The sequence below is a fragment of the Salvelinus sp. IW2-2015 genome, linkage group LG36 (genome assembly GCF_002910315.2).
Source record: "Salvelinus sp. IW2-2015 linkage group LG36, ASM291031v2, whole genome shotgun sequence".
Classification (NCBI taxonomy): domain Eukaryota; kingdom Metazoa; phylum Chordata; class Actinopteri; order Salmoniformes; family Salmonidae; genus Salvelinus; species Salvelinus sp. IW2-2015.
In genome coordinates, this window is record NC_036875.1 from 11,427,299 (window position 1) to 11,439,983 (window position 12,685).

The 12,685-nt window shown below is 39.6% G+C and overlaps 2 protein-coding genes across 3 annotated transcripts; one reads left to right on the plus strand and one right to left on the minus strand.

Annotated features, from left to right (window-relative positions):
• Window positions 1-57: 57 nt before the first annotated feature.
• On the plus strand, window positions 58-6,700 carry ppig (peptidylprolyl isomerase G (cyclophilin G)). 2 transcript variants are annotated; one of them, XM_023981209.2, is made up of 13 exons: window positions 58-167; window positions 618-694; window positions 802-876; window positions 979-1,086; window positions 1,179-1,223; window positions 1,303-1,390; window positions 1,799-1,828; window positions 1,972-2,111; window positions 3,564-3,762; window positions 3,853-4,026; window positions 4,129-4,210; window positions 4,308-4,453; window positions 4,687-6,700. In XM_023981209.2, the coding sequence occupies exons 2-13, from the start codon at window positions 634-636 to the stop codon at window positions 5,723-5,725; spliced, it is 2,187 nt and encodes a 728-aa protein (XP_023836977.1). In that variant the 5' UTR covers window positions 58-167; window positions 618-633; the 3' UTR covers window positions 5,726-6,700. The 2 variants fall into 2 exon arrangements, with proteins under 2 accessions (XP_023836977.1, XP_023836978.1); XM_023981210.2 differs by having other exon boundaries at window positions 61-197.
• A 939-nt stretch (window positions 6,701-7,639) lies between these two features.
• Window positions 7,640-10,844, minus strand: cfap210 (cilia and flagella associated protein 210). The gene is given in 7 exon segments (XM_070437525.1): window positions 7,640-8,154; window positions 8,156-8,440; window positions 8,616-8,665; window positions 8,817-8,878; window positions 8,881-8,984; window positions 9,115-9,254; window positions 10,836-10,844. Coding segments are annotated over 7 exon segments (846 nt in total). The 3' UTR covers window positions 7,640-7,958.
• Between the last annotated feature and the right edge of the window lie 1,841 nt (window positions 10,845-12,685).

Consider the following 12,685-nt stretch of genomic DNA (forward strand, 5'->3'; position numbering starts at 1 on the left):
CTTCTGCGCGCTGACTGGCGCATATTTTTACCCAAAATGCACTGACTTTTCCYGTCGCGCCATCTTTAGAAAACATTGTGGAGGAAGCGCTGAATGAAAMTCGATTTCACCTTGTTGAGGAGAACTACCGTGAGATATTGGCCTCAGTTGACCAACTGAGCTAATTTGTAATTCAACTCTATAATATTTCCGCTATTGTAAGTTATGTCAATTTGAAATAGCATTGAATCCGAAAGAAAAACGGAGATGTATCATTGCATTAAGTACCTGCTAACGTTAACAGCAGCTAGTAGTTTTAGCAGCGTAACTACTTGCAGGCCATAATCCGCAAAACGACTAACTAGAATGAAAACGTCGTTTTAGTTTACATTGTTTCGTCTAGATATTAACGTTATTTAATTAATGTTGATAAAGCGTGTTTTTAAATCATCTAACCTTAACTATCTAGTCATGTTTTTGATACACCATGGTCCTAATGCCAATGAATGAATACGCTATATTAGCCTCCGCTTGTAGTTCGAGATGGGTGTTATGTTTGTATTTGTAAACAACTAACGTTAGCTAGCTATCGAGCTAAATTACGCTCGCTAACTAACAGCAAAACACGTTGGTTTCAGCTACAGAAGTTTGATAATGGGAATAAAAGTTCAGCGTCCACGCTGCTTTTTTGACATTGGCATCAGTAACGTGCTGGGTAAGAATGCAATGTTTTTCCATTTTGATCTTACCATCCAGTTAATCRTATATCTGAAATTTAGAGATGCTTTACTAAAATGTACACAMACTTGGTTTCTCTTGYAGTTGGCAGAGTTGTGGTAGAATTGTTTTCTGATGTCTGCCCCAAAACCTGTGAGAACTTTCGATGCCTCTGCACAGGTAATTGACTTTCTCTTGTCTTGGTACACTAATTTCAGACCATCTTTAGATGATGCACATATTGTCTTCTCTGTTTTGACTAAACCTTTACTTTCCTTGTAGGTGAGAAAGGAATTGGAAAAGGTACACAAAAACCTCTGCATTACAAAGGATGCCTATTCCACAGAATTGTGAAGGACTTCATGATTCAAGGAGGAGACTTCAGTGAAGGTATATGAAATACGTGTTTGCCTCAAACAACCAAAACATAGAAATGTTTTATTTGCAGATATTCTCATTTCTATATTCCTTCTGTAAATTAGGCAATGGAAAAGGAGGGGAATCTATATATGGAGGATTCTTTGAAGGTAGGACTCCACAGATTTTGTTTAATATTCTAATCAAAACCAGCCTCAAGGACTAACTAATGGCCTGTCTGTATCTCAGATGAAAGCTTCTCTGTCAAACATAACAAGGAGTACCTCCTGTCAATGGCAAACAGGGGTAAAGATACCAATGGATCACAGTTTTTCATGTAAGTCTATCAATGTTTTAAGGGCCTTGCTATTATCAAATTGATTGGTCACGTACACATGTTTAGCAGATGTTATTGTGGGTGTAGTGAAAAACTTGTGTTTCTAGCTCCAACAGTGCAGTAATATCTAACAAGTAATATGTAACTATTTCACAACAATACACATATCTAAAGTAAAGGAATGGAATTAAGAATATATACTTATTTGGTATGAGTAATGTCGGAGTGATATAGACTAAAATACAGTAAAATTGAATAGAATACATTATATACRTATGAGATGAGTAATGCAAAATTTATTAGTTTGTCATTCATAAATCTASCATCTTGAGTGAATCAAAACCTTAAAAAGTATGTTTGACTCATTCTAATATTCTGCTCCATTTTTTTWAAAATCCTGGTCTACAGAACAACAAAACCCACACCGCACTTGGATGGGTAAATATAATATTCTGACAAGCATTGCAACTTAGTTCGATAATCTATCTGATTGAATGGTCTTTTGATAATAAGAGCATGTTAGATAAATAGCGATCTGTTCTTAATTATCACTTGTTATAACTTGCTGATTTTTATTCTAGTGTCCATGTGGTTTTTGGCCAAGTGATCTCTGGCCAAGAGGTCGTTCAGACAATGGAGAGTCAAAAGACAGATACTGGCAGTAGACCATACTCTGAAGTGAAAGTTATGAACTGTGGAGAGCTCATTCCAAAATCAAAAGGTTTGTAGGATTCCAAAAAATTGGCAAGGTGTTTTAAACTTGTTATTGCTTTAGATTGGAGATCTTGGACGGTGTTATCGTCAGGATCATAGCTTTGGGAGATATCCTTAGCACTTACAGTACCAGTCAAAAGTTTGGACACGCCTACTCATTCAAGGGTTTTCTTTATTTTKACTATTTTCTACATTGTAGAATAATAGTGAAGACATCAAAACGATGAAATAACACATGGAATCATGTAGTAACCAAAACAGGTGTTAAATCTAAATATATTTCAAATTCTTACAAGTAGCCACCTTTTGCCTTGATGACAGCTTTGCACKCTCTTGGCTTTTTCTCAACCAGCTTCATTCACCTGGAATGCTTTTCCAACAGTCTTGAAGGAGTTCCCACATATGCTGAGCACTTGTTGGCTGCTTTTCCTTCACTCTGTAGTMCAATTCATCCCAAACCATCTCTATTAGGTTGAGGTCGGGTGATTGTGGAGGCCAGGTCATCTGATGCAACACTCATCACTCCTTATTGGTCAAATAGCCCTTACAAAGCCTGGAGGTGTGTTTGTGGTCATTGTCCTGTTGAAAAACAATTGATAGTCCCACTAAGCGCAAACCAGATAGGATGGCGTATTGCTGCAGAATGCTGTGGTAGCCATGCTGGTTAAGTGTGCCTTGAATTCTAAATAAATCACAGACAGTGTCACCAGCAAAGCACCCCCACACCATCATACCTCCTCTTCCATGCTTCACTGTGGGAACCTCACATGCAGAGATTATCCGTTCACCTACTCCTGTCTCTTATACACATCTAGATGTGTATAAGAGACAGCTAATGAACTTATTCTCTGCAGCAGAGGTAACTCTGGGTCTTCCTTTCCTGTGGTGGTCTTCATGAGAGCCAGTTTCATCATAGCGCTGGATTGTTTTTGCGACTGCACTTGAAAAAGCTTTCTTAGTAATTCATTTTCCTCATTGACTGACCTTCATGTCTTAAAGTAACGATGGACTGTCGCTTTGCTTATTTGAGCTGTTCTTGCCATAAAATGGACWTGGTCTTTAACTAAATAGGGCTGTCTTCTGTATACCCCCTACCATGTCACAACTGATTGGCTCAAACACATTAAGAAGGAATGAAATTCCGCAAATGTWTTTTTATCAAGGCACACCTGTTATTTAAAATGCCTTCCAGGTGACTACCTCATGAAGCTGGTTGAGCATGCAAGCTGTCAAGGCAAAGGGTGGCTACTTTGAATAATCTAAAATAGAAAATATWTTKAKWTKTKTWWMACWYTTTGTGGTTACTACATGATTCCATGTGTTATTTCATCGTGTTGATGTCTTCACTATTATTCTACAATGTAGAAAATAGTCAAAATAAAGAAAAACCCTTGAATGAGTAGGTGTGTCCAAACTTTTGACTGGTACTGTATGTTAACTGTCCTCTACTATTTTACAGCAAAAAAAGAAGAGAAGAAAAGACTGAAGGCCGTCTCCAGTGGCAGCGACAGCTCAAGTGACTCTGAAAGTTCTGACGACGACTCTTCTGAATCTGAGGGTGACTCTGATAAAGAATCCAAGAAACGGAAGAAGAGGCACAAGAAAGAGTCCAAGAAAAAGAAGGACAAGAAACAGAAGAAGAAGAAAGATAAAAAAAGGTTTGTGGTGAATGTGTTCCGTAGCATGTGAACTCTAACAACCGCCTTCATTAGAGCATAGGTTTTAAGTCTGGTCTGTAATGTCTGTAGGTCTGAGCCCAGCAGTGGTGATGAGAAAGAGGAAGAGGTTACGTCTACGGTACGACCAGAGGAAATCCCTGTTATCCCAGAAAATAGTTTCCTTATGAGGAGAAGTCCGCAGCAAAAAGAAGAATCTGGAAAGGAGAGGGAAAAAAAGAGGGAGAGGGAAAAGCCTAGGGAGAGGTGAGGTTATGGACAAGACGGAACAACATTCCAGTTCATTCTGAACCGTTACAACTGGGAACAACAGTATATTCATGTAAATGCGTTTTTGTTTTGTTGCAGAATGTTTCATTGTCAGTCAGCATATCAGAGGAGCCTTCTGATGACAAGATCAGGCAGAACGATTAAAGGCAGAGGTCCAAGAGTAAGTGCACTGTCAAGCAAGTACAGTACTATCAGCATACAGTTTCTGCAAAACAAGGGTCTAGAAAGTTAATGGTAATTTATTCTCTTTCTTGCAGCGGTACCGAACTCCGTCACACTCCAGGTCAAGGTCAAGGGACCGTTTCCAGCGTAGTGAGACTCCTCCACACTGGCGCCATGAGATGCAGCGTGCACAAAGGGCACCAAGAGCATCCAGCGGAGACCGTTGGATAAAGGGTGACAAGTAAGTCTTACTTTTTTAGTATTTTAACTGCCGGTGCTGGATTGATCAGGCTGTTGAAGTATAAAGCAGCTTATTATTATCTAGTTAAGGAGCTTCTCAAGTATTGGCTAATTTATTCTATTGCCAAAAGTTATCATCAGCCAAGGGCCAGTTATTTTACGGTTTCTTCAATGTCTCAACTTGGATTCTGTGTTTGCTGTGAGGGTGATTTTACTCTGTATTTATATTTGTAGGGGTGACATGACAGAGGACAAGAATGAGAGTGGCATAGCTCCAAGAGGAAGAGAGAGGAAGACCTCTGAAAACAAGCATGAACACGCTGCTGAAAACCCTAGTAAAAACCGAGAGGAGAAGAAAGGTCGCTCCCATAGATCCAAGAGCAAAGAAAAGGACACTTCTAAAACTGAAGACAAGCACAACAAACACAAGGGAAAAAAGGCCAAATCTCGAAGCCGCAGTAAGAGCAAAGAGAAAAGTGGTAGGTCCAAAAGCAGAGAGAGGGATCAGAAACATAGCAAAGGGGATGATAAGAGGGGCCGCCAAAGAAGCAAGGACAGAAACCTCAAAGAAAAAGCCACAGAGTCTGGAACTCAAGACCGTGTTAGAAGTAAAGAACGCTCTAAACCCACTGAGGCTGACAAGAACCGAGAGGAGACCAAAGGAAGAAATGGTGAGAAGCTTAAGGCAAAGTCTAGAAGCAAGGARAGGAACTCTGGAAAGGACAGAAACCGATCTCTCAGCAGAAGCAAGGACAGTGGGAGACATGCCTCATCTCGAGACAAAGAGCAAGGACGGGACAGAGAGCGAGGTAGGGAGCGCAGTAAGAGCAATGAAAGACGGCGCCACAGAGAGAGGGAGGACAAAAGGAGAGGTAGATCCAAGAGCCGAGACCGGACAAGGAGTCCAGACAAGATTAAGAGCAGAGACTCCCGTAGAGGCAGGCGCTCCAGGAGTAAGAGCAACAATCGAGACCATAGCAAAGACGGTTCATCTCATCAGAGGAAGAACAGAGACGGTGAAGACACTCACAGACGAAGGAGGTCCAAGAGCAGCAACTCTGAGAGTGAAGGGGAGGGCAAAGGGAAGGACAGGGGTAGAAAGAGCCCCATCTCCAAGAAGAAAAGGGAGGGAAGCCCAGAAAAGGAGTCCTCTCACAAGTCCAAAGACACAGGGAAAAGCCCTGAGCGGAATCAAAAGTCAAAGAGCCAAGAGAAGGATAAAAACCACAGCAAGAAAAAGAAGTACAGCTCAAGTTCTGATGACCGTGATTAGTCCAGAAAATGTTCACTCTTGTCCATCATCKAATTGAAAAATTCACACGTTTATACCTAATAATGTGTGTGGTTGGTTCTGCTGTAGAACGATTTTAGACAAATACTGCAACCGATCCAATTCTGGAATATTTGTACACTTTAAGATTTCATAAGTTTTGACAGCTAGGAGACATTTTGTTTTTTGGGGGGGAGGTTCAGTCAGACTAATTTTACAAATGTTGGAAATGTGATGTGCATTGAGGGTTAGTGGTGAAATGACTGAACATGTGACTGTTGGAAGGAACATTTGTGTTTAATTATATATTATATTTTTTTTGTCTGGTACTGAGGGGACATGTTATTCCAGTGTGATAATTGTAATGGAAGGGATGAGTTTGATGTCCTGTGTTCTTTCTGGGCTTAATGCCTGACTTAACTAATATTACATGGATACATCACCAGTATGACTAATCATATGGCTATTTTTATTTTATTTTAAGTGTTTGTATTACCAACTGTCGCATTATTTGTCACTGAACATACTGTAAGTGCTACATACAAAACTGTCTGACTTAAGTGTATATGTCAGTAGAGAAGGCTCAATTTGATTTGAAGGGCTGATTTTGTAAAATGATTATGGTGTTACAGATACAAAAACTTTTAAATTGTTTGTTACCTGGCTGTTTCAGGGAATTCTAACTTTTTCCTGACCTCAGTCTCAAATGAATTAGAAACTGACACATTGCTTTTTGTATTATTGTATGCATTTTTTTTTTAGATGGGCTTATGTTCAGATTTCCCCCGTACATCTTTTAAAATGTAGATGTAAATGCATTGCTGTGATGTTCCACCATGTTAGTTCATACTGGTGTTACATTCCTCGCCATGACTTTCCTTTGAACTATAAATGAAAACCACTGGCTTTGTGTAAACAGTCAGAATTCAATATTCCCTAATGAAACATCTGTTTTGAAATAAAAGGATATGGTTAAAATGTTTGTTTTATTGCCTATAGATTGTTTATCATGTTTAATAGAAGAGTGGTAATTGATACAATAGATATAGAGAACATTGATGCATCACATTTTAATCTGTTGGAGTAGTTCATGGGAGAGAGGGGGAAGGGGGGATGAATGAGCAAATTGGAAGCTGTATTAAAATGAAACTACTCTGGTCACAGATCTGTGCTTTATCCAACTCTGACTATTGTTATGCAGGTACAGATCTAGGACCAGGCTATCAGTATTGTTTCCCAATTTGTGCACTAGTTTTAATTGAACTGTGTATATTCTGTAGTGTAAAGTACTTCGGTAGTTTTTGGGGTTTCTCTACTTTACTATTTATATTTTTGACAACTTTTGCTTTTACTCTGCTACATTCCTAAAGAAAATAATGTACTTTCTACTCCAAACATTTTCCCTGACACCCAAAAGTATTCGTTACATTTTGAATGCTTAACAGAACAGGAGAATTGTTCAATTTATGCACTTAAAGAGAAAATTCCTTCTCATCCCTACTGCATCTGATCTGGTGGACTCACTAAACACAAATGCTTTGTTTGTAAATTATGTTTGAGTTTTAGAGTGTGCCCCTGGCTATCCGTAAACAAAAATAAACAAGAAATCGTGCCGTCTGGTTTGCTTAATATAATGAATTTGAAATAATTGTTACTTTTGATACTTAAGTATATTTTAGCAATTACATTTACTTTTGATACTTAAGTATATTTAAAACCAAATAAATTTAGACTTTTACTCAAGTAGTATTTTAATGGGTTTTTACTTGAGTCCTTTTACTCAAGTTTGACAATTTGTTACTTTTTACACCACTGTGTATATTCTCAAAACTAAACAAAAAATTATAATTTCAGAAACGTTGGTTACTATCACTATCTCTACATTCCCATAATTCTGAGATGAATCATCTTGGAGCACTGAAAAAGACAGCAATCATCACACTATGTCAGTCAACAACCTGCCTATCAAGTTTATTTTTTGTATGTGCAATAAATTACTAAATGGTGGTGTATCATAAATGCTTATGACATATTTTTTTTAACTCCATTGGTTTATTTTTCTAATCATGCTTTACCTGACCATGGCTGCGTTCACACAGGCAGCCCAATTCTGATATTTTTTCTACTAATTGTTCTTTTGACCAATTACATCAGATCTTTCAGAGCTGATCTGATTGGTCAAAAGACCAATTAGTGAAAAAAAAGATATGTGTAAATGCAGTCCATGTTGCTATTTTCAACAGATCTTTACCATGTGAATCCAAGTTTTTTTCTTGGATTGCTGAATATACCACGTCTCGTTCAGCGCCTTGACGTCCTGAGATCTGCTGCTGACGTAATTGGGCATCTGGACACCAATGTCATCTTGAACCAAGTAACTTGGTCTCACTCCTCCAAAGATGGGGMCAAGACCACCTCCAATTCCCTCCCTGGCAGGGATTGTATGTATTGTATGTCTTGATCACATTCTTTGCATACTGCTGGATCTGCTTCTCCACAGCAATGTGCTCTGCATTTTTGGTCTCAAAATCCTGTTTTCTTATGTGGCATTTTCAACCTAAAAATAAATATTTCAATTGTTAAATTAAATCTTATGTTGCTCAATTATAAGTGCAACAGTTGCAGACACATCTTATAATTTTCTGTGCCTTCAGTGTTTTTGTGTGTTGTTTTTCAATAAATATTCTGTCTGACTCTTTCGTGGCATAAAGCATAGGGCTCCTGAGTGGCGCAGTGGTCTAAGGCACTGCATCTCAGTGCAAGCGGTGTTACTACAGTCCCTRGTTCGATTCCAGGCTGTGATCGGGAGTACCATAGGGCGGTTTGGCCCAGCATCATCCGGGTTTGGCCAGGGTAGGCTGTCATTGTAAATAAGACTTTGTTCTTAACTGACTTATCTGTCAAGGGCTTTCTGGTTCTTTCCTTCTGCTCCTGTTCTTGTCTCTGAAATAACAAATACAGTGTCATTATGATAATGGAACACGTTGTTAGTAACTTACAGACTTATTCCTTGAAAAATATTAGTTTTTTGGTGAGAATAATATTTTGAGCTTCCGATTGACCCCTTGCTTGTGGTAGGGTGCACATGCCATACCATGGCTTCACTGTGTGAGGCAACAGAGTCCAGCATAGCCATCTCCTTCTGCTGCTGTGCCATTGAGCAATAATAGCCTTGGCAATGAGCTCCTCCTCATTGTCCGTCTGCCCCTGCTGTTGTGGAGCCAATTTCTTCATGATCCTCTCCCTGTGCATATGGACCTCTCTTAGCAGGGAGAAGAGGCTTAGCAAATCTATGCCCATGAGACTTTCAGAATTGTAAGACAACTGTTGACTAGTGATGCCACAGATGTATATTTCTTATTGTGGTCCTTTTTCAATCATTTTCTACTCACCTGAACATCTCTTCCTCTTTGTCTTTCCTTAACGTCACAATTTTCTGTTATGCATWTGCAAAAAGCCTCCTGCGCTCCCSCTCCATCTCTTGCTTTTGTGCCTATATTGCTCTAATGATATCTCTGTTCGAGAGATGCTTCTTTAAATACAAATGCAGGATTCATTAATACAYCTCCATGTGTATTAACGAATATTACACACCTCCTTGTGTAATATTGCTCTAGTGAGTATGACATTTGAGCATTGATTACATCCTAATACCTTAACATGTGAGCTTTCATGGTAGAGTATTTGGTAGTCTATGACATAGATATTCAATTTAATAACTGCTGCCAGGTTGTTAGGCTTCAATGAGACTTACTAGAGATGGGTCGTTCGCGAACGAGTTGGCTCTAAGAGCTGGCTCTTGTAGGTGAATGTTGGGAGCCGGCTCGCATATCAGAAGAGCCAAATCTATTTATAAAAATAGAAAAAAATTCAGATATGAATAATGAAAAGATTTAAATGAGTAGAATTAACTAATTCAAAGAATGAAAAAAWATATATAATAATATAGGCCTAAATGCTCAAGCGCACACATTCGTTCTGACTGTCTGCTTAGACTAACAGCCTCACCTGTTGTTCCTGTCAATCAGACACGCAGTGTCAACCAATGAACCAAAGATGCGTGAGGGAGGGCCGAGCCAACTCACTCAGTCACACACTTAGCAGCCAATGAGTCGGAAGCACAGTAGCATTTGGATGCATTTTAATAATGTAGACAATGTTAGAGCACAATGTAGAATTTGCCAAAACAAAATCTCATATAAAGCCGGTTCTGCACACAACCTACACGGCATATGCAAACTGTGCACCCAACTGTGAAGCTAGCTGCAGCGGAGCTTCGAGAAACTAGCGGGCCTTTAGTGATAGTGGTGGAGCCAGCACCTCCACACGTGGAGATGTATCCACTCAGTCAAGTAGGCCTACTCTGCGAAACACAGCAACACAGTCTTCTATGGACCAGTTTATGCCAAAGTCTATGTCTGTAGCAAAACAAGGCCAAATTGATATTGCATTGGCTAAAATGATTGTCACCGATTTCCAGCCATTTTCGATCGTGGAGGACAGAGGTTTTAGAAATTATAGCAAAAGTCTAACTCCAATGTACACAATTCCAAGAAGGAGAACCTTTTCAAAATCACTTATTCCACAACTGTAAGAGAGCACACAAGCTTCAGTGCGGGAAAGAGTCCAAAAAGCTACTGCAGTTTGCCTTACAACTGACTGCTGGACATCAAGGGTAACCACTTCTTACATGTCGGTTACATGTCACTTCATTGAAGATTTTTCGATGGCTAGCTGTCTTCTGGACTGCTTTGAGTTCAGCGACAGACACACCTCAGAGAACTTGGCAGAGGAACTGTTGAGAGTGGCCAGAGAATGGCAAGTAGATGGAAAAGTGGTCTGTTGTGTTAGCGACAATGCAGCTAACATAATCAAATCCATGAACATTTTAAAATGGACCCATCATCCATGTCTTCCCCACACAATCAACCTGATAGTAAGAGATGCTCTGAAGGTGATGAAGCCCACTGTGGACAAAGTGAAAGCAGCTGTGGAATACTTCCACATGAGCACAGTAGGTGTTGAAAAACTAAAGTCTACATAACGCCAGATGGGGATGCCTGAGCTGAGGCCTAAACAAAACTGCACTACAAGGTGGAATTTTACATTTTACCCTGGCCATTGTCAATGCACCTGTTGATGCTCTGACCCAAAAAGAATGGGAGGTGGTGGAGGAGGAGTGCAGAGTCCTGGAACCCTTTGAGCAGGTCACTGTGGAGATCAGTGGAGAGAGATACAGTAAGCAGTTATTAATACATAATTATTTAATCCAGTATTATATATGTATATGAGCAGTAGACTAGAATGTAGTATCAGTAGCCAAAACATGAACCTGAACTAATAAGTTACTGTTCTCTCTTTTCAGCTATGTGACAGCCTCAAAAATGATACTCCTGTGTAAGGGTCTGCAGAGAATCACAGCCAGCTGCCAGAGAGAAGCAAATGTAACCACAGGACATGTGACAGAGTTGATGGACACCCCTATGTTCATCAATGGACAGAAAGTTAAGAACAGTAATCACGTGCTATCAGAAACCGCTGCACTTGACCTCAGGTTTAAGAAGTTAGCCTTCAGTGATGCCAGAGCGATTGATGAGGCTCTTCAAAGAATAACCTCAGCAGCAGGGAGGGACAGCCCCAGCAGTCAGCTGGCTCAAGCACCAGGGCAACAGGAAGAAGAGGGAGCAGATGGAGCAGAAGCACCAGCAGTAGTGCCACAAATGTCTGCTGTTTGGATGCTGTTTGACTAGAGAGCAACTGGGGATGCAGCACGAAGGAATCCTTCAGCAGATGCCGTAATGGAGGTCCGATCCTATTTGGAGGAGCTCCTCCTCCAAAGATCTGCAGATCCTCTGAGCTGGTGGAAGAACAAGGCCTCTGTCTACCCACGACTTACTAAAGTCATGACAGGGAGACTCTGCATAGTGGCCACACCTGTTCCCTCAGAGAGGGTCTTCTCGAAAACGGGACAAATAATTACTGAGAGTAGAAACCGCATCAGTCCCTCGAAAGTGAGGCAGCTTGCATTTCTGAATGCAAATCTCTCATAAAAGCAAAATGTGGTCAGCATTGCTGTGTGCTGCTGGTTATAACATGGCAATAAAGAAGAGAGAGAAAAGAGGGACCAGTTTAATGTTTTAAGTGGGATGCTGCAGTTTTGCACATTGTTATTTATTTTTCTTTGATATGGTGCAATATTCTATTATTATGTTGTTCAGATTGTATTTGTTTTGAATTGTTACATTTATATGCACTTTGTTTATATACATTAAAAAGTTATACTTTAAATGCATATGTTTAATAGCATTCTTTTTCATAACAAACCAATGCATTTTTAAATATATTGTGGTTAAGRTAGAGTATGATTTCATTTAATAATTTAATTAGAATTGTTTTAACACCAATCCTAGTCAAACTATCGCAAAATACAAAACATTTTTTTTTTAAGAGCCGTTTGGAAGCCAAAAGAGCCGGCTCTTTTTGGTGAGCTGAGCTGAACGAGCGGGCTCACTGGAATGCCCATCACTAATTCCTGTTATGTGCGGATGCAGAATAAATAGTGAAATGGTTTTTAACTAAATGTATTTGAGTGTTTACCAGCATTTGTAACTTGAATCTGATAATTATATGTACAAAAAAGTTAATATTGCTTGATATGTTTCTTGAAATACTTTGCAAATGCAGCTTATTTCGATGTGAACACTGAAATGGTCTATTCATTCATTTTCAGTAGACTCTTATCCAGAGCAAYTTCTAGTAGTGAGTGTATACATTTTCGTACTAGTTCCCCTGTGGGAATCAAACCCACAACCCTAGTATTTCAAATGCTATGCTCTACCAACTGAGCCACATCCTCACAAACTACTTGACGTCTAGGTGTACTCAATTACTGTGTTGTGCATTGTTTTTCTTCACGGTGATGGAATGTCTACAGGTGACCTCAGGTGCATAGCCTCTCATTAT